The sequence below is a fragment of the Haemorhous mexicanus genome, chromosome 12, assembly GCF_027477595.1.
Source record: "Haemorhous mexicanus isolate bHaeMex1 chromosome 12, bHaeMex1.pri, whole genome shotgun sequence".
NCBI classification, from domain to species: Eukaryota; Metazoa; Chordata; class Aves; order Passeriformes; family Fringillidae; genus Haemorhous; species Haemorhous mexicanus.
The window spans coordinates 13,894,259-13,915,762 of NC_082352.1; the positions used below are offsets into that span (position 1 = coordinate 13,894,259).

A 21,504-nucleotide genomic window follows, 5' to 3' on the forward strand; every position below is an offset into this window, starting at 1 on the left:
TGTACAAAAAAAGGAAATACTGTATGTTTATTATAATTTAGGAATGTGAGCAGGAGGAAGGGATTTCATAATAGCTTAAAATCCATGGCAATCTCTCCTGTCTTTGTGTCAAATTTTATAGCATATGTGACAGCAGTAGGGTCTGACAGAATTTCTGATTCAATAACAGAGCTGAAGAAATAAACAGCTTGCTTGCAGTGGGGATTCCATTCACAGTTTCCCTACAGGAGAGAGTTAAAAGCGAAAGCAGTCAAAATCTGCATTATTATTATTGTTATACAGTAACCATGCAGTAAGAGTTCTTGTTCCCAGCTGAGCATTCAATGATCAACAGTTATCATTTACACTGCTATCCACTCCACTATGGAACACATAACTTGAAATCCCATCTGCTACACCACACACTGAAGTCACTGACTTCAAAATGGATTTGGCCAAAGAATACTGAGATAGAATACTAAAAATACTTACTCCTTTCCCTCCAAATTTTTGTTCTTGTTAAACTGAGGTTATTTGTATGAAAAAACTCTGCTTTGACCTAGCATCCCATTTAAATTCTGAATTTGATTCCCAACTAGGGAGCACTTGGATGCAAATCAGACTCTCCCATTTTAAGGTACATCCCCTGCTCCCCACAAAAACATGAACAGATATTTTTAGTAATTCTGATAACACAAACAGTGTTCAAACAGTGTGAGAAGGGGTACTACACAACCCAGGCATGGCCAGCAGAGACCCCCTGCAATCCTACAGACTTTGAATAATGAATTACAATGAAGATATACCTTTTCATTGGACAGTTGCACCAGTCCTGTACTAACAGAGATATCAGCAGTGAGATGATATTCCATCCACAGAACTGCTCCATGGCTCTTGCCTTTCCTGGGGAGAGATGCAGGATAAAACCTGTCACTTCACACAATCCTGGCAGCTTAAACACTGCACTAGTGCTTAAGTGAGAGCTGCAAAAGCATGAACTTCCTTCCTTCAAAGAAAGCTGAACAGCTGACTGAGTTGGTAATTGGGGGCAGAAACTTTAAAGTATTTGCAGATATGAAATCCAAAACAAGGCAAGAAGAGAACATGTCATAACTACATCTGCTCAGCAGCACAGCCACTTAACCAGCACTGAACAACATGGCATGAATTACACAGCATACACTGAGAACTTCCTTTAGAAACCCCAGCTTCTACTGACTCTGAATTTAGAGGAAATATTTACCACACACACGGTGTCACTTCAAGTGCCTGCTCCACAAGAGGTCACGCCACTGTGCTGCCTGTAAACACAACTGCTGCAAAGGCACAGAGACCCCACCCAGATGGCTCTGCAGTCTATGAAAGCTTGAATTTTGTTTAATGAGAAACACTGCAGTGTTTGAGCTATGTAAGCTCTAGATAGTTAAAAATAAAACCTTCTCATTTTAAAATTCTTAACAGCATTGCAAGTTTGAACAGAATTAAGTACAATCCACAGTTATAGTTGAAAGTATCTCAGAAGATGTGGCAAAATATAAAGACTGCCAGGATTATAGCTAGAAGGAAGAATAACATATATATTAAAAGCTATTAACATATATACAACAATTATATGCTACTAGCATATAATTTTAAAGCTATTAAACATAATAAGTTATTAATTATTAAACGCAATAATTTGACAAGCTAAGTAGAAGCTTTTTCTTCAAGAACTCAGCAGTAGGCAACAAACAGAAACACTAAAAAACATCCAGATAATACTTTATTTTCTCTAAACTATAAATTAATCTATTTAAATTTTAAATCATGGTCAGAGCTATTAAAATGTTATTTTTTAAACAGAGGTATATTATCTAATCTAATAAAATTAAATATTATTGTATTATTGTTATAGCCTACTGTGAATACCCACAGGAAGCTTGTGTCAGGGCAACTGCCACAATCTCAGGTCACTTATTAAAAACTGCCAAGTACATTTGCACCAATTAAGTGTAATACACTTAAGGAGCTCTAAACTCAACTCCTCTAAAGAGCTTGACTGTGAGGTAAAGAAATGGATGATGACAAGAGTATTTATTGCAGTGAGACAACTTACCTTAAGAGCTTCACAGAGCCCTCTGTGCTGAGACAGTGCTGTGGCACAGTCTTTGTGAAGTCAAATGTCAAAACTTCCTGGGGCTCTGAGAGTGACTTGCAGGGATATTCCCACAGTGGGTGAGGTTCTGCTTCCCTGGATTCCCTAAAGTTCAGAGAATCCTGAAAAAAGGAAGGAATAAAATTAACTGAAAACAACAACTTTGAAATGTAAACCCAGAGTATTCCAGCAATAAAGCTGCAAGAGGGCAGGACTGCACTTCTTAGGCACTAGGGAGAAAATGTCCTACATGCATGAAACCAAATACTGTGACTGAGGCCCTCAGCCCTGAAACAGAATTGGGCACTTTCAAAACACAATGCATTGAAATTTTCTTTTCCCCCACCATGAATTCCATTCTACAACTGCCTGTACTCCTCCAAATTAATCTAGAGCAAAGCTCTAGAAACTGATACAAATGAATCTCAAACAATGGTGTTCTGCCCAATACACAAGTTTTTCAACAGTTACTAAATGCTTTATTAAGCCAAACTGAATTTTTATTTTGCTAAGACTTGTGGTGAAACTGATTTTCTTACTTTAATCATATCATCCATAGTCCGGACATCAAAACCTTCACAGGTGCCACAGGGACTCCGGATTCTCCACAAGTCCTGGAAGAAACAACAGGATTTTCTTTGGCTTTATCAAAGGAAATGGGAAGTCCTGCAATAATTTTAGCTGTAGCTCAGACATTCAATAGCAAACCACAAACTATGTGTATCTTGTTAAACCTAAACCATTACAACTACTGCAAGAATAAGAAAGTAATTCTAGGAAAAGGTTTCATTAAGTTGATAATTCTTTAATCACTATTTTCAACTCCTCTAAAGAACATTTCTTACCATTTCTGTGTGTAGTTTACTTTAGAGCAGCTATGGATTTGCCAAGATCTAACCCTCACAGCCCCTCCACTTTCACTATCCAGCACAGGTAGGTGCTCCCAGCAGTATCAAACACCTCCCAGCCTACCAGAGAACCACACTTCCCTTTAGCCCCACAAACTGGAGTGAGATCATTTTAGCCACTTCATCCCATGCCTCTCATTGACTTTAGCAACCCACTGGACAGACTGACTCAGTTCAACATTTGTCTTTTCTTAGACCTCATTAATGGTCTCTCACTAGAACAAACATTCATTAGCTGTGGATACATACATTTTATTACCTGTCCATTGTCACCCTTAATCTCAAATGTTCCTGCTTTACAAGCTGGCAGCAGGACCACTCCACACTTAAACAAATACTGCTATAATTTCTGCCTGACTAGAGCATGAACTAGAGTGACTTATCAAGAGTCTCTGGACCAAAACAGGCAGGCAGCACCCTGCTTCCTAAATGCAATTATGGATGAAACAAATTAACTTCATAACTAAAGTAATTCCATCAAGTTTTTTCTCCTGGATCCAGGTTCTGCTAATTGCTTAACCACGATGACATATCCATTCTGAGAGGACAGAACAGCCTACAGAACTGGTACTGCAGGAGACCTTGCAACACTGTGTCTGTTCCCTCTGTCTAAACAAGAACTGGTAAATGCAGAGGTTATTTTTTAAATCCCACAGATTCCAGTCTTTGAGTCTAGATTCACCACTGAAAGAAGATAATGTAAAATTAAAGCAATAGCTTTGGGGTAGCCTACTGGAACAAAATAAAAGTTAAATGTTCAACCAAAAATTTTATGTGGAATGATCTCTGAACAAACCCTGTACATGAAAGTATAAAACTGAGGCTTAGGTGACATGAATGTTACTCCACATTCTGCTGCTTGCTGAATAATCTTCAGTCACTCTGCATGCTTTGGTTTACTCATCCAGAACACTAGGAGAATAATGCTTATTAGAAAATGCTGTGAGTTCTAGGGAAGTAAATGCTCTAGATAAGAGAGCAAGGAATGAAAATTCACTGCTTATTTCAATCTGATTACTGCTGATTACTCTAAATATCTGCTCCCTTTTACAGGGTTGAGATTTACATTATTTACTCAGCATATAGTAAAACTCTGTACACTTCTGCAGAAAACTAAAAAAAGGTCCACCACAGCTGATTAGCCCCAGAGGGGAAAAAGAACAAACCCAAAATTACTTGAGTTAATTTGCTGACAAGAGATGGCTGAAATAGCAAAATTCACCCTTCAAGATAGCAAATACTCTCTTCTCAGATGGTAAGCACAGAACATACTGGACAGTATTAAGATGCAGTAAACTGCAGAGGACTCAGTTTTAAATGGATTTGTGTCAATATCTGAACAATCTCACCTGGAACTCCACAATCATCATGTGCAAAGAAGCAGACTGAGGTAGGACAGTGACATTGCTGGCAAGGTGAGTGCTCACAGCTGTCCTGGCATACCAAAAATACAGGTTATGCCATGGCAACAAACTTGTTGTGAAAAACGGCTCTCCCACGAGGACAGAAATCTTGGCAAAGGAGGGAAGAGATAAAAAGCATTATAATAAAGAACAACAACTCACAACACAGCCTGTTTAGATCTGCCAGTGCAATATATTAAGTGAAATCATCTAGACTGCTGCACAGGGATTTACTTATTGTACACTGCATGTACAGCACACTGGACATTTTTCTGTGGGTTTACCTACCACATTTTCAATTGAATTTTCCTACAACAAAGTTTGTGAGAAAATATTTCAGTTTGAGTCTGGAAGGCTTTGTAATGAGTCATAGAATTCTGAAGTTTTGAAGTGTGTTATTACTTCCAAACAGACTGCAATCTTTTTGAGTGGCCTGTGAAAGAGTTACAGCCTTGTAGAACCAGTTAATCTGCCTTAACTACTGGGGCAATTGTGCAGCAGGGAGAGCCAGACCCTTCAAAAACAAAGCAACAACCCTCCCACACTCTTTAGTCTCCTTTATTTTTAGTGGCACATGGTGTGAACCATTTTAATTTTAGATTAACTGGGATATAACAGAATTCATTGTGGTTACAATTCATTTTTACCTTCTGCTCCCTCCCAACCCCTGAAATTCAATATAATGGACAACTGTAACATACCTTTTTATCTTCCAAATGAGAAGGCTTCAGCAACTCAGGACGAGCTTCTATTATTTTAATTTTATCTTCAAGATGATTTGCTTTAAAAAACTAAAATCAAAAAGTAACACACTGTCTTTATAAAAAGCCACAGCTGAGACCAAAATAACAATTTTATTGAAAATAAATCGAAAAAAACCCCAGCAGCCAAAAGGAATTTTAACAAAACTGCCTGATAACACAACAGTTGCCTTGCCTTCATTCATTTGTATTTTGAAGCATATGAGAAGGATAATCAAGAAAGGTAAGAATCACTTCACCTATGCATACACTGCATATTTGGCTTTTCTTTGAGACCAGGCTCCAGCCCTTCCCTGCCCACCATTCCTGGTTCTGCACTTCAGAGAAACAGGCTGAGCCAGATCTCTTTCAGATACACAGGGCCAACTAAAGGAGCCACAGCTCAGTGATGACCCCAGAAGATGCTTCCAGTCACTCCTGAGGCACCAGCTGCCTCTCCTGAACAGCCTCCACTGCACTGGCAGAGCCTCCCTGCCCTTCCCCAAGGCAGGGCAAACATTCCCAACCTGTCCCAGCTGGAAGAGAGAAGTGCTGGATGCTGCTTGCCAGGTGAGAATGGTGCAAGCTTTGGGATGCTCTCCCTAAGCTCACAAACAAACAGCCTGGCTTTCATCACCAAGGCAATGGCAGCAGCAGCTCAAGCAGACAAGTCAAGAGGCATCTGCAAAGAGAGATCCAGCTTTAACAGAAAATGGAATACTCACTTTTTCCATGACAGAATAGGACACACCAGAGTTTTCTAGTGTAAACACCTAATGAAAATACACAGTTAGTCAAACTAGCTTTATAGTTTTTAATTAAAAGCATATGTAACTGAAGAATGAAGCAACATTCTGATGCCCTGGTGAGAACAGTTCATAAGAACCATGCATATATTCCCACTATAACGAATTTTTTTAAGAACAAAACACCCACCAAAACTACAGGCTAAATACTTCTGCTTTCACAGCTATACAAGAAAAAAAAAAACAAACAAAAAAAAAAAAAAAACAAAAAAACCCCAACAGAATGCAAACACTTATTTTCCATTTTTAAGTTGGACACAGCTATTAACATTTGTCCTAAGCACATATTCACTCATGAACAAATGAAGGCATATCACCACTGTGCCGAACTGCAAACACTGCTTAGTATGACCTGACTGTATCAGCTGGAAAGTGCTCAGAAGCCCTTTGCATACAAGAAAAAAAAATTAGTTTTTATCCAAAATCGATGAATTGTTAGGCAATATGCTACATTCCTCAGGATTATATTACTTACACATTCCCAGACATTCAGTTCAACTCTAACAGATTTAGTTTAAAGAGCCCCCCACTAAGTAGGGCATTTATGTGTGTGAGACAGCCAGGCAGCTCTCAGTTACACACAGACCCTGTACTCTTACTGCTTCCTACTTGGCTCTTACACATCTTCCCCTAAAGACTAGGTAATAAATGGAATTATAGAATTGCTAACATAAAAGAAAAATACCCTCCCTGACATTTAGGCATAGCTTCTTCAGAGAAACAAGAAACAAGATGGCAAGCAGGAAGCAGTGGGGAATAAGGAACAGCACTTTCCCTCAAAACTAAACATTGGTAAATGTCCAATCTGGTAATTACTATCTTCCTAGACTTCAGCTTGACCAGACATGAATTTAACCACCCCTTCAGCACAATGTGAGCCTATTCCTCACTTGTCCCTGAAGAGGCATTGCAAAAAGTTAAATAAAAGGCTGGAAATGAACTACATGAGAGAAAAATACCAAGATAAAATGCAAAGATCTGAAAAACAGGACAAAGTACTGTACCTGCTTTGCTCCAAGATAATGAGCGAGCACGGGCAGCAGACTGCCATCACTGATACAAAGGCAAACACTATCTGTTTTCAGAACCTACAGAAAACAAATAGTCATTGTTATCCTTATTCCAGATGGGAAAGTTTTCCACACTTTATACACTTTCATATCGAATAACTGCAAAAAAATTCTCACGTCATGCTCTTGGCTTAGGTCTGAAAAAGTTTGTTCAAAAATGTAATGGATGCCTTTATTCAACCACCAATACTATGTCTAACAAACACACAGAGCTACTACAAATCCTATGCAAAAATGGCTGCTTACCATTTAAAAATTTAATACTAAAGTTTTCAAGACAAAACTATAACTTCCATCTGCTGATGGAAGAAAAAATACACTTTGTGAGCAAAGTCCCTTGCAGGGGACAAACAAATTCCATAAACAATTACATAAATAAGCCAGTGTGTGCATCCCTCAGAGAAGGCAGCAGAACCTGCAGGCAGCAAGACTCACTTTCCTCAAGGACTGGATGTACTGCTGAGTTCGGTTCTGATCATTCAGCTCCCCAAAGCGGGGCCTGTTCCACAGCAGATGGGCACGACACCTACAGACAGGACTCTCCACACAGACATCTGCTTTGTGCTCCTCTTCATCTGCTCTAGCCTCCCCTTCCCTGGAAAAGATTTCAATGTAGTATCAACCACAGCATCAGTAAGACATTTTTGCAAACAGGCACACTGATACATTTTGGCTGATATGCACAGTAATGAATTTGATCTCTGCTGTCACTTTTGTGAAGTTACTGGTTCTCCAGAGACATTTCTGTAACTCTGCATTTTCAAATGAAGAGGGGTCAAAAAAAATTTTCACCTTCTTTAAAAGACAAAACCAAGAACCATCCCCCATCCCCCACTTTACCACTAACTGTGATGGTTAGGCACTTTAGGCTTTGCCCTTTCAGCAAACAGTTGCTTGTTGGATTTTGGATTCCCAAGTAAAAAAGGCACAGCAGATTCAGACATTTTAAAGCTAGCACTGGTTTTAAAAATGTTTGCTGCAATTGCCATGACAACCAACATGATTAAATTCATTTTAATCTGAAGGCAGTAATCTCAAAAAGGCAGTGCTGACTAGGAAAACAGAAAATAAAAATGGAATGGCAATTATTTCACTTCTTTACCTGTATGCCACTTCAGTTGTGCTGTATATTAGGATTTCCAGGAATCAACCAAGATTGTTTTATGCTTCTTTGTCAGAGAATGTAACCAGGTACAAGGCAGGAGCTTGCAATCCAACAGTTTTTAAGCATAATGTGTATTTTCCACCTTTGCAATTGCCATTTGCATTGAAGCAGCCTTTAATATTTTTCTATTCTTTAGGTTCTAAACTTGCATTTCTATAAAAGGAGGTGCTTTAAGTGCAGCAAATACTGCAGCCTGGAGTAAGAGAGCAGCCTTTTTCCCACAGATTGTTACCTGGCTTTCTGCACGTTGTACCACACAGAGTACTCATCACGACAGGCAGTCAAGTACAACTTCTCACCCTGCAGAACTGGCTCCTCACGCGGAAGAAAATAAACACACTGCATCCAGTGATCCCTCCACTGAAAAGGGTAAATACACAAAACCTCAGAAACTCACTCATAAAGAGGAAATGGAAAGCAAACAAATAGCAGGAAATCAATTAGGAAGAATTTGCACAACTTTGAAAATGCATGATTAATTTAAGGAATTTTGTTCAATTTAGCAAGGCTGAATAAAGACCAATATCACATAATGAATAATGCTGATTTCTTGCAACAGAATAAACCCAAGACCATTGGCTTGCTCACGGAGCAAGCTTCTCTTGCAATCAAATGAAAAACAACCCAAAATTCCTTTGCATTTATTAATGCTGTTTACCCTCCACAGTTAGCTGGTGTTAGAAACCTGTACTGAACTGCTGACAGCCTCATGCACCCAGAATTGTCACTCAGTGTCACTCTGATCACAGCACAACTACTTTGTGTTCCAAAAAGCTGGTTTTTGCACTGCAAATATCCTATGCTGATGAGTCACTCTAAGCTGATTGAACACCTCCAATTTGATAATTTCAAATTTTATTCTCAAACATGCTAAGTGTAGACAATCATTTTGTAACTTCCTTTTGACTAAGTTCATCCTACTGATAAATTTATTCACAAAAAACCACAGGAATCTGACTTAATAGTGACAGTATTTCTGTAATTATCTGTATCAATCCAACACTTTCCTACACCAGCCTCTTTTTTGTTTAATGAGAGTATAAATATACTTCCACAAATATAACACTTAATTGGAAATTTAATAGAAGAACTACAAGGAAGCAAAGCACAGACTAATATTTTAACCAGGCATAGAGCCTATTGAAGAAAAAAGATACAGAAATCTTTATTTCTTGAACATAAAAGAAATAATATCTGGAAGGACAGCTTCAATCTTTAAGCTTTACATAAAAGATGACTCTTTTACGTTTAACATTAAAGAAAACCCAAAATGGGCATATGGAAGATGCTTATTTAGCATCTTCCAGTACATTAAATATTAGCCAAGTTCCTAAGCAATTTAAGGCAGAGCTGCTTAAACCCCCCAGTACTCCAAAGAGTTGCTCAGTCATCTGACAATGGTATCTGAAGGCTCAGTATCTTACCTGCAAAACAGAAGTGGGTTTTACCCAGTAGGGAGCCATTGAGCAATTTATCATCCCAGAGGGGTCCATGTCAATATCCCACCAGGAAAGTACAATTTGTGCCTTGCCAGATTTCACAGGCTCCAGCTGCACTCTATAGCAGGTAGAAGCACTCTGTACTGGCTTACTGAAATCCACACTGCAGGGAAGCATGAAAATTGTAAAAAGAAATATTAGAAAGGAAATTGTAAAAAGAATTCTTCAGAAATTCTCACTAGTTTTTTAAGCTCAATACACAGCTTATATGAAAGGCATAACAGGATAACTTTGTTTTGAACAAAACAATGTCTCCCTTACCTGAACATTTTCACCACATCACTGAGGATACTGAAGTCACTTGAAGGCATCTGGTTCAGTTGGATATCACAAACAGAAGGAAGACCTGGACAGTTCTCCATTTCTGAAGGTGGAACAAGTATTTTTTCACCATCCTCTGCTTCAACATGAACAGGAAAGAGTTTCTTCCAGGACCACATTCTTCTGGATTCCACTAACTGGACATAGACTGTTGCCCTGTGAGGCACTGCCTCACACCCTTCCTGGGTGTTCCAAACAAAGGGTAAACACGTTCAACAAGCTTCACTTATTAACATAACTGAGAATTAAATCAACTGAAATGCAAACCCATTTAAAGAAAAGTTGGACTGGGAGCTTTGAAATCTAAAATACAAGTTATTTTAGAGACTTTTGTAACATCAGAGCAATTTGTCTCTCTGTGAAATAGAATACACATATCTGTCCTGTTCAGTGTGGTTCAGCAAGGCCAGATTACTTAATTAACCATGCAACTTTTAACTAGCCTCAGTTAAACCTGCACTTCCATTCTTGTTCTGAAATAACAGATCTACCTTGAGCTTCTCAGGGCAGAAAACTACTAAGCTATCAACAATAAAAGAGAGTTGCTGATTGTAATGAGAAAATAAGAAAAATAATGGCTCAAATATTGATGCAAGGACAACTTTGCATCCATGTTTAAAGAGTGGAAAACATACAAATTGTCCTAAAAATCCCGCTATGAACTAAGAGCCAACCATGAAGTCCAAAAGCAATGCTTTTACAGGAAAAAGACTAATTGCAATTTAAGAGTTCTATATAGAGAGCAGTACAAAGTTATGGAGTGCTATTGTCTTTATATGTGTCTTTTAAACTGATGAATGGAAATCTGAAAACCGAAATAAAGTTCTGCCATCCACATTTTAACGAAGGGAAAATATTAGAAAATGCAAAAGAGAAAGTCCCAAAATTATACCCATAGATTATAAGTCCAAAAAAAAGGATATTATTTAAATAAAGCGTTTAAAATATTTTCACATGCAAAATGCATATGGAGTAGTAAGAGCACAACAGAAAAAAAAAAAAACAACCAAAAACAAACCAGTGCCTGGGAGGTGAAGCTCATTAAATTTAGGATAATTTTTTAAAATATCTTGGGACAAAGTTGTTGTTAAGGAGAGCTTCAAATCAGAACTGGATGCCTTTCTGAAAGACGTTTGTTAACCAGCAAGTTATTGGTTTCAACACAAAGCAACTAGCTGTAATTTCAGAGCCTGTGACTTACAATATGAACTCAAATAGCTTTATTCTAGGAATGAATCTAATAAATTATTGACTGAATAAGAAACTAGCAGAGCTGATGGTGCATTTTCCAAGGGATACAGAAGCCTAAATTCTGTATAATCTCTATTCTACTTCAAAAAAAGGCAGAAGAATTTCTCTAGTGATAGACGTGACACACTCCCTATTTTCTTACCTGTACAAGGTATTTGTGTGCATGCTCATAGGTTGGTAAAGCCCCTTCTCCAATCAGCTCTGTATCAAATAATTCTGTTACCAGGATGTTTGCCCGACACTGCATATCTCCATCTAAAAGACACAAATTAACATTGTAATGTTAAATCTCTTACCTGAATACATAAGTAATTAAAAAACTTATTCCTGTTGAAGAGTCTGCTGAAGACTGGAAATTATTTCCCACTTGAAATACAAATGGCTACTGAGATACTACCAGAACACTTTCTCCTGAAGTAGATCTCCAGTGTTACTTTCTAGAATGTAAAGTATCACTGAAACCTAAGATTGAAGGAGACCTTTAAGATCAAGTCCAACCACTAACCCAGCTCCATCACCATGTTCACCACTAACCCATGTCCCCATGTGCCTCATCTACACGTGTTTGAACACTTCCAGGGATGCTGACTCTACCCTCTCCCTAGGCAGCCTTTTCAATGCTTTACAACCCTTCTTGTGAAAAATGTTTCCTAATCTCCAGTCTAAACCTTCCCTGGCACTACTTGAGGCCATTTCCTGTCATCCTGTCACCTGGGAGAAGAGGCCAACCCTCATCTTTCTCAACAGCTCCTTTCAGGCAGTTGTAGAGATGAGGTTTCCCCTGAGCCTCTTCTCCAAGCTGAACCCATCCCAGCTCCCTCAATGTTCTTGATGCATTTGTTTTAATCAAAAAAATATATAAGAAATAAGAGTAAGACCTATTCCTTCGTGTTTTTCAGGTACTTGCTAATTTTTTTAAGCCTAGCCTACTTTTCTCACCTGGGCCAACTGTGACTTCAGTGGAATGCTTGTTGATTACTTTGATCTTGTCAGAAAAACCATTTTTCTCCACTATCTTCACAGCAGCATTAGCCATGGGCTTGAACACCTGTGAACAGCAAGTGTAACAAAATGGTACCCCTCAAGTCAGCTTTCAAAAATGGAAGAGCATCAACACAAAATGCAATATATTTAGTTCTGAAAAAAAATTAACATCTTCTTATCTTTTCCTATGTTAGAAGTTCACTACCATGAAACAAGGCAATGAGCCTCATTTGAAATATTTAGAGCTTCACTTTTAGTGATCAGCTGCCTCCAATTTAACTTTTGAAACACAAGAATACACACTAACACTATAGCATTTACATAAAAAAAATTCATTTCTTTGTAAAAATAAAGATATCTATACATGCATGAACAGAAGCCCCTAAAGACTTACATGTACTCAAGACACTATGTCAATGAAACCAAAACACCCAGTACTGAAATACTCACTGAAGGATGCCAGAAACCTGCTTGTATTAACAGTGTCATCGTGAAGAGAATTTCTATTTCATTCAGAACAAAAATAACAGAGATAGTACACAGCCTGAAAATAAGAGCATCACAAAGAACATGTTGAATATGTGCAACCCTAACAAACACTCACCTCAATGGCATAGCAGAAATCTGCCCCTGCTGAAGCTGCCATCATGGACAGGAGTCCAGTGCCAGTCCCTATGTCCAGCACAATTGCCTTCTCACCTCTCTCTTTTACTCTGCTCACTGCAGCACGAATACCTTGGTAGTATTTCACATTCTGTGGAAAAGAAAAAAAAAATCAGCAACCTTTTATCCATTTATGTTTTAATTTTTGTGCAGAAATCTTACACTCTTTGTGTGTTTATAATCAGAAAAAGTCCTACAGACACTCCTCATGCCAAGCAGTCACATTTTCAGCAATTTCAGCCATTTTTAGTAACTACAAGGGTACCTAGCAGAATCAGCCCATTTAAATACATCAATATTTATCACAATGTTCATATTACCATTGGTCAATCAGCTATTCATAACATGTGCATGATTTCCATGATTGGGATATATTTTCCCAAGTAAATAATAATCAGACCCATGGGAGATACTACAGGTTTTCTGACTCATTTTCCCCTGCAGGACCTATGGCAGTACAAGAGCTGAAGTATCTTGGTTTAAATTCCTCTCTTCATCTACTCAGAAAGGTTCATACCTGAGAATTAAACCAGAATTAAATGCTGGTTTTTAGTTACAGGCCATTAAATGGAGCTATGAGCACACCAGCATCAACAACAGGAAGAAAATAAATGCTGTCAGCCACAAGATACAGACTGATATATATGGTTATATTTTCTTTATAACAACCTAGTGCAACACATTCCTTTCCAAATGATTTATCAAGCCTTTCCAAGGAATACAAAACCTTTGAACATTACACATTTGCAAGGTCTGCTGGATCCCTTTCTGAACAATTCTAGTCAACAACTTTGATACATGTAACTCCAGTAGCTGTTTTAATCACTCAGACACAACCTGCTGCCTCTACACAGTTTATTAAATGCCTGATCCCACTGACATGTTTTAATTCAATATTAATCCAAGACTCATCATGGAGGCAGCCCAAAAATCTTTCAAAACGTTATTGATGGAAGGCTGACTTAATGGCTAGAGGAAAATGAACATTTGAACTAACCACTCCAGACTTCATCATGCCTGTACATATGGTAGAAAACACCACAGAAGAATAGACTTTACTTTTGCTCCTATAAAAACTAAGAAGCCCAGCTCCACTTTTACAGCCTCTGAAATTTCATCTAATGAGTTCTCTGTCAAAAATGTCAAACACAGAACAGCAAAATTGGCTGCTGAATATAAAAATGTTCTGCAGTAAACAACAGAACACTAGTCAGATGTAAGAAGGCATCTGTTGATCTAAGAGTAGGTCTGGTACCTTAGAAAGTACAAAAATGTGATCATTTAATCTTTCAGAGAAACCCATATAATCACACAGTGAAGCCATTCAAGAGAAACGCAATGGCTCTTTTCCCACCATTCAAAAGGGTTTTGGTTCTGAACTTACTCTGTCCTTATCGTGAAGCATATCTGCATAGCGTGACCTGCAACAAAAGATAATAAAAGATATCCCAGTTAAAATATTCCATTCTGCAAAGCAACTGGTCCCTGTGCCCCACAAATGTACAAACAACTGACACACTCTTTGAGGACCTAAAGTGTTTCTCTAATCTAAGGGATAATGTAATTTCAGTCATCTGGCCACCAGCATATAAATCAACTCATGAACCACTGGCACAAATCCTCTCCACAGCAATGGATCCACGGCACAGACAGACCTAGGAACAAACAGCTGTAAAGTAGCACCTGAGACACACATAGAATCATACAGAGCAATGAAAGACAGACTACTAATGACCTATTTTTTACCAGGACTTCAACTTCTTTGGTTCCCATTTCTTCATGGGTAGCACTACCCAAAAATACCCCAAAATATATCTTCTCACCTTCTCTGGCTATTACACTAAGCTCTTAAAAAGCAAGAACAAGAACAGACAACTGGCAGTTATATGTTGCACTGGCACTTAAAAGAAATTTAGCCAATGCATTTTGTCCCAACTCAGTCAGTGTCAGTATTAGGATCAGCCTCACAGAAAACATTTTAAAAAAACTTAAAAGGAAACTACTTTGGGAATGGCTAACAACATTCTACATAGACAGCTCTACCCTGTACAACACTGGGCACATTTACTGACATTTACAGTCTGTTCACCTCATGCCCCTGGAAGTTCTACAAAGACAGACCCACAAACTGCCCTTAAAAAAATGTTGGATTTGCTCATTTTTCGGTGTCCTTTAAAGAAACAAGCTACTTTTCCAAGCATACCTTGCAATCTCCTGGTGGTAGTCATAGTCCTCACCCTCTTCCAGCCACTCCATCGAGCCAGTGGTTGGATTGGCTCTTCCACAAAAGGTCTTCATGATCAATCTCAAGCCGTATTGTATTATTTATGTATTGTGTGCAGCTCTGCTTTCGCTTCAATATAATACACCAAATACCGGCTGTGAAAAAAACCAAAGCAACCATAAAACTTTTCGCAAACACAACAAGTATCACTTTAGCTCTTGTACATTTCCCCCATTACACCTGCCTTGGCCAGAAGTCCTAGTGACCGCTTTCTGATTTTTCCTAAGGACGTTTTAAGCTAAAATCTGTCACTTAGCCCTACACTGAAAGGGGACCCTGAAAATCATCCAGGCGTAACCCCTGAGAACACAACGCAGGAAAGAAACCAAGGCAGCAGTAAATCCTCATGGAGAGCATCCCGTAAGTGAGCACAGCAGGCCGGCGGCGGCCCCTCTCTCGGAGTCCCCTCAGGGGGGAAGCGGCAGAGGCCCGGCCCTTCCCCGCCTCAGGAAAGAGGTGCGATGGGCACGTCCGGAGCGTTCTCCGCCATCCCGGGCTCGTCCCTCCCCAGAGCCCCAAGCCGGCAGCTCCGCAAGCCGCGTGTACCCTCCCCAGATGCCGCGTGTGCCTACCTTGAGCCCCGCGTGTGTGCCCGCCCCGGACACCGCGTGTGCCCGCCCCGGCAGCGCGTGTCCCTGTCCCGGACACGGCGGTCACTCCCCGCTGCCGCTCAGCCCGACCGCGGGGCCGCCGCTGTGCGGGCGCTCCGCCCCTTCCCGCAGTCACCATGGCGGGCGCGGCCGTGCTGCGTGTGCGGCGGAAGCGCGGCGGCCCCGAGCCGGCCGAGGCGCTGCTCCTGGCCTGCAAGCGGCGCCGGGCCGAGCCCGTGGAGAACAACCTCTTCAAGCTGGTGGCGACCGTGTCCTCCAAGGTACCGGGCCGGGCCTGGCCGGGCCGAGCCGGGCGGGGTGGAGTGGGCCGGCGGATGCTCCTGGAGGGGTTTGGAAAGCAGCGGCTCTCTCTGGCTGCTCCTCGCGGTCTTTCAGGGCTCCGCTGTGGGTGCGGTGGTCTGGAGAGCAGCCCGGCCGCGGGCAGCGCCGTCCGGTGCCCGTAACCGAGGGCACGGCGGCTCCTCCCGCGCTGTGACAGCCGCGGGCCGGGCAGGAGCAGAGCTCCGGGCCGCAGCACGCAGTGACCCCCGTGACAAGCTGTGCGCAGCACTCGCTTTTCTGCACTTTTCTACACTGTTCCTCACTTGGAAACTACGGAACAGTCAATAAGTGAAGCTTGAATTTGTGCTGTGTGAGATGCTGAAGCTCAGTCCTATAAGGATAACAACTGCCATCCAGCCTTTTATATTGAGTAAGACTTGTCCATCTTGGGAAATGGTGTTCTTAGGACACTGTAAATGATACTATGCCCTAAATTTAGGTCCGATGCAGTCTTCCTTTTTGTTTGGAGAGCTGTTCTGTACGAAGTTTTAAAAATCAAATTGAAACAGTCTTAGGACTTCTGTACCTTGTACTCTCCTCTCCTCATAACAAGAGAATATTATGATTGTCACGTTGCTTAAATTTGTTGCAATGTGTTTTTATTTTGCAGGTTATTGTTTGATTTGTCCTTTTGGGTTTTTTCTCCTCCTGATTTTAGACTGACACAGACCTGCCTTTGTTATTCAATTGAATAACAGATGTCAGTTTATGTCTTTGCTACTTAGCTACTTTTCTGCCAAGTTTCAAACCCCTTCCTCCCACATCCAGTTGTTAACCCCTCCTGTCCCAAGCAGTTTTCCTCCCTTGTATCCCTTGCCCTTGTGTTCCACCCCCAGTACTTTTGATTAGTCGAACATTGCATCCTCCCTTGAGACCTGCCCCCCCCTTATAAGCTGTTGTTTGCCCCCAAGTCGTTGCCCGGGACCCCAAGACTTGGGAAGTTTAACATCAAATAAAGTGATCCAGTGCCACCCCAGGCCGGAGCCCTGGAAAAGGGGGACTGTCGTCCCCCCACTGTCACCATCTAGCCAGGACGTGCGACATAAATTAATAGTAGAAGTTACTTGAATGTTGTTAGGATTATTGGTACTGTGGTTCTTCATGCCTTCTGGGAAGGAGTATGACTTGCAATGTTGATGTTATCATTATATTCCTCCTCCTTTTTGTTCCTTTCTCCCAGAATGAGCCAGTTCAGAATTACGTCAAAGATGCCATCAAGCGGGACAAGGCAGCTCAGAGCCTGCGCCCCACTTTGGGAAGCAGCCAGCGAATCCTTCAGGAGCTCCGCTGTGCCAAGCAGGCAGAAAGGAAGGAGAACCGGTACCGGGTGATTTCCAGCCACCGGCCCCACTGCACCCACACAGCTGCACCTGCCACACACGGCCAGGCTGTGCCCCACGGGGACAGGTCAGAGCCTGAAGCACTGCAGGATGCTTCACCAGAGGAGAGTGGTGCTGTGGAGAAGAATTCAGACTGCTGTGGGAAATTCCAGCTGTTTGATATTATACAAGAAGAGGAGACAGTGGGAGATTCCAGTGTAACAACTGCAAACCCACAGGTCAGCTATGAACTTGGGGTACTTGAAGTACTTTGGTATGGCTGTTGAGTGGCACGTGTGGGCAGATTGCTGTGGGTGTTTTCTTGCACTGTAAGTATTCCAATATTTAATAGGAGCTTTAACTAGTTGGAATGTTTCATAAGGATTCTGAGTGCACTAATGTTGAAACAGACAGCGTGCGGAGCTGCTGCTTAAGGAAGGGCTTGGATCACCCTGTTTTTCTTTGCCCTGGTCTGATGTAAAAGTTCTCTTTTCATCTGAAAACTTTTGCCTGTAAATGAGACTTTGCATGACTTTAGTGGAAATATTTTTAATTTTTTCTCTGCAGAAGACCAATCCAGATGCAATTCTCTGCAATGCAGTAGAGATGATCCGTGAGCGTTTAAATGTTTCTGAAGATTGCAAAAAAGAGCACGGTCACAAAGAAGATGAATACGTTTATGACATCTACTATAAGGAAACATCAGCCCCTGACTGGATTGAAAATATCCTTTCTGTACAGCCTTATAGAGAAGAATATGAATGGGTAAGGGTGCAGAAAAACAATCTTTCTCAATTAGGAAGACCACAAATAAAAGATGTTTAAAATTCTGCTCTTAAAAGCTGCCATGCCAAGAAAGGTCCTTTAAGGTAGACACTACATGTATGCTCAGTGACTTCTGTGTTAGGCCTTTTGTAACTGCCAGTCCCACGTTCCTGCAGGTTACTGTTGATCCCAGGACATCATATGACAAAATGGAAGGGATGGTGCTCATGTCATGACAAGAATCTGTCTGGTTTCAAACTGACAATTAAATTTTGGCACAGGAAACTTGAGTAATTTATGTCTTGCTTGCAATGAGGAGACAGCCATTAAAATGTCATTGTAAATATGACTGAATGAAAAGAAGAGCAAGGGGGAACACACAACTTTTACAGTATTTGAGAATTTGACTTTAATCTTCATAAGAGATATTTTTTCATAATAAATTATTCTTCAGTGATTGTGGAGTTAGGAAGTTTAATGTAAGGTTTAGTCTTGTGCTGTATAGTTCCTGTGATCAACAGACTTGTATACTGGGAGCCTGAAATGATTTTCTGTCTTCCTTGATCTATTACACTACTGCTGAAGTGAGTAGGACTAAGCTAGACATTAACACTGAAATGCTGGAGTGGAACACATACATGTGTGACTTCACTGATTTTTCACCTAAAGCAGACTTGAAGTGTTGTGGTGAATGTAGTGACAACTCAAAATTCTTCTGCAGTGTGCCCTGTGTCACTGCAGAATTCCTTCTGCCTGCCATCAGTTACTATTTCCTGGCTCTTTCTGATCTCTACAGTATTGCACAGGTGGATGAAAACCCACTTTACATTCACTATAAACACAGACACTCAGCATTGTGTTTTGTGTTGACATGCAGGTAAATGATGATCCTGGTCCAGAGGAAGTGTATGAAGATGAAGATGATGAAAATGATGAAAATAACTGGCGTAATGATTATCCTGAAGAAGATGAATTCTTGCCTGAGGAAGATGGAGAAAAAGGTACACCTATCATAAATACTGTTTGCTTTCCTGCTGTGCATGTATACATCCTCTCTTTTTTATGTGCCATCCCTAGTAAAGCAACTTAACTGAGCACTGCTGGGGTAGCATTCTGCTCTTACAGTGGTGAAATGTGCATAGAGGAGGATTATCTTTCTTGAACTAGAAGAGAAATTAGTGTTTGTGAACAGACAAAATTCAGAAGTCAAATTGAGGCTGCTGGCATTGCAAAGGTTTGCTTGCTTACAGAAGTAATCTATGACTTGGGTCCACATGCTTCTGAAACACTACCTTCTGAAGTCCCTACCGCAGAGTCCTTCAAGCACAGTTCAAACCTCAGCTCGTACAGAAGTTGTGCAGACTTCGTTAGTTTCTCAAGAAGCTTAAACTAGTCTGATTAACTTAATTTTTTAAGTAAAAAGAAGGGATAATCTACAAGTGTTGATGCTTTCTCTGCAGACTCTGAAGAGAGCTTCAGTGATGAGGACCAATGTTACAGGAGAAGAACATGGGACAAATATCGACAGGAAGTTTTGCACGAATTTGGGTATGACGAGATTGAAGATTTGGGTTCTGACTAACAGCCTGGTTTTGGAGATGAAATGCATACTGAAGGGGAACATTTGTTGCTGTAGGAGTACATACTATCTGAGCAGCCAACTTCAGCTGGTGGATATTAAACAGATAGGTGTGTTATAAATGATCAATCGAAAAGCCAGATTATCAAAATGAGAAAGATTTTATGTTCCGTGATCAAATATGGTCCTCAAAAACCCCCAGCCAAAGAGCCAGCGTCGGCCGTGTCGGGGCTGCCCCCCTGCTATCTGCCAACTTGGGGCTGCCCGGGGGTTCCTGAAAGGCTCCCAGAGAGACAGAGACAGAATGGACCTTTTATTTAGTTTTGTTTTCCCAAAGCTGCATGCCCAAGTTTGTACCTGTAGCAGATGTACAGATATGGAGGTACTGTTGGCAGCAGCCCTTCTGGTCATGACTAACACGTCAGGTTTCACAAGAAGATCGATCCGTCTGCCCTGATGGCAAGTGGAAGTCCTGGAAGGCACCCTATCCTACTGCTTCCTACTTCATTTTTTCTTAAATGTCAAATGTCAAATGTCACTTTCTTCACAAGTGTTTGAGCATATGGAATGCCTTGACCTATCCATTACTCTCCCCAGTGGTTTAACTGTTGGACTAGAACAATGTGCATTTAAATTGTAAATAAATTTTTTTTTTACCAAGTTTTCTTTATTCATTTAAAGGTCACAGAAGTTGGCTGAACACAGCTGAACTCAGGTCACCATTTCAATTTGCATTTGTACATCTTTAAACAATTCCATTATATCTGTTTGGACACATGAAGTGTATTGCAGCACTCTCCTACTTGAGTCTGTAAAAAACAGCTGATAAGATTAGCTCTTAGCTAGTCAATGTCACTCATGAACTGGAGGCTGCAGCAGTACTTAGGCCAGTCAGTCTTCACTGGTAATAACAAAAAGGAGTGGAGGCAAGGTATTTTTGTTTGCTTCAGGGAAAAGTTAAGGTAGTGCAAAAATCCAAATATCCCCACTCTTATTCAGGTCACTGATGGAACTGTGGTGCACCCTTTGAGGTGTGTATTGCTTCAGCCATAATCTTGTAATTCCAAGATTTAGTTCAGCTTAAATGCACAAAACCATACATGTGGCCAAACTCAGGTCAACTGAGACAGGCATTCTGAACTAAGGTAAAAATCTCTGGTATGTTTTTGAAGTACATCTCACTTTGCCAGACAAACAGGCTTTGTATTGCCTTTTGCTGCACCAGAATTCAGTATCAAAATAGTCCTGATTTTAGGCTTACAGCTTTGGAATTACATAGACAATGAATCAGCATGTCTATGCTACAGTAGTACCTTTTACTTGTGTTTTTATTTCTAGTTTTTCTCCCTGATACTTAGCTGTCAAGATCTAGTATCTGCCACAGAAATTCTGCTAGAGAATGAAAAAGTGGTTTCTGGGAGGTTTTAGATGATCACTTTCTAGTGAACAGCACTGAAATCTTTGAAAGAAATTTCGTCTCTGCTGAGGTAACTCAGCTACTGTGTCTTCACTGAAACAGTTAACAAACGTTTACAGGCTTCAAAGTGAACATTTGCATTTTGGAAGCTTCATAAAACCTAGCAGAAATCTGCAAAGCTGTCGCAGTGCCTCTGCGAGTGTGTGCTCGGAGTCACCCCAGCTTGCTCTGGCACAGCGAGCAGCTGGGGACACTGGGACACTCTCCCGTTCCTCGGGAGCTCGG

The 21,504-nt window shown here is 40.7% G+C and overlaps 2 protein-coding genes across 3 annotated transcripts; one reads left to right on the forward strand and one right to left on the reverse strand.

Annotated features, from left to right (window-relative positions):
- PRMT7 (protein arginine methyltransferase 7) lies at nt 1-15,919 on the reverse strand. 2 transcript variants are annotated; one of them, XM_059857150.1, is made up of 18 exons: nt 15,780-15,919; nt 15,127-15,302; nt 14,308-14,344; nt 12,865-13,014; nt 12,216-12,324; nt 11,419-11,531; nt 9,966-10,207; nt 9,630-9,807; nt 8,438-8,565; nt 7,476-7,635; nt 6,975-7,058; nt 5,890-5,937; nt 5,126-5,215; nt 4,371-4,532; nt 2,653-2,727; nt 2,075-2,235; nt 786-882; nt 1-221 (listed from the first exon to the last, which is right to left on the reverse strand). In XM_059857150.1, exons 2-18 carry the CDS (start codon nt 15,219-15,221, stop codon nt 66-68), a joined length of 2,085 nt encoding a protein of 694 aa, XP_059713133.1. In that variant the 5' UTR covers nt 15,222-15,302; nt 15,780-15,919; the 3' UTR covers nt 1-65. The 2 variants fall into 2 exon arrangements, with proteins under 2 accessions (XP_059713133.1, XP_059713134.1); XM_059857151.1 differs by lacking the exon at nt 15,780-15,919 and adding an exon at nt 15,392-15,759.
- On the forward strand, nt 15,919-20,462 carry SLC7A6OS (solute carrier family 7 member 6 opposite strand). Its single transcript, XM_059857159.1, has 5 exons — nt 15,919-16,078; nt 17,320-17,697; nt 18,026-18,223; nt 19,101-19,224; nt 19,684-20,462. The coding sequence occupies exons 1-5, from the start codon at nt 15,935-15,937 to the stop codon at nt 19,803-19,805; spliced, it is 966 nt and encodes a 321-aa protein (XP_059713142.1). The 5' UTR covers nt 15,919-15,934; the 3' UTR covers nt 19,806-20,462.
- Nucleotides 20,463-21,504: the final 1,042 nt, after the last annotated feature.

Excerpts from the sequence above, each read along its gene's own strand:
- PRMT7 (XM_059857150.1), bottom strand. The coding sequence starts at position 15,221 with ATGAAGACCTTTTGTGGAAGAGCCAATCCAACCACTGGCTCGATGGAG. Across the intron at positions 14,345-15,126 it reads TACCACCAGGAGATTGCAAG|GTCACGCTATGCAGATATGC; the intron begins GTATGCTTGGAA and ends CTTTTGTTGCAG. Across the intron at positions 7,636-8,437 it reads TACAACGTGCAGAAAGCCAG|GGAAGGGGAGGCTAGAGCAG; the intron begins GTAACAATCTGT and ends AATCTTTTCCAG.
- SLC7A6OS (XM_059857159.1), top strand. The coding sequence starts at position 15,935 with ATGGCGGGCGCGGCCGTGCTGCGTGTGCGGCGGAAGCGCGGCGGCCCC. Across the intron at positions 17,698-18,025 it reads TAACAACTGCAAACCCACAG|AAGACCAATCCAGATGCAAT; the intron begins GTCAGCTATGAA and ends TTTTCTCTGCAG. Across the intron at positions 19,225-19,683 it reads TGAGGAAGATGGAGAAAAAG|ACTCTGAAGAGAGCTTCAGT; the intron begins GTACACCTATCA and ends CTTTCTCTGCAG.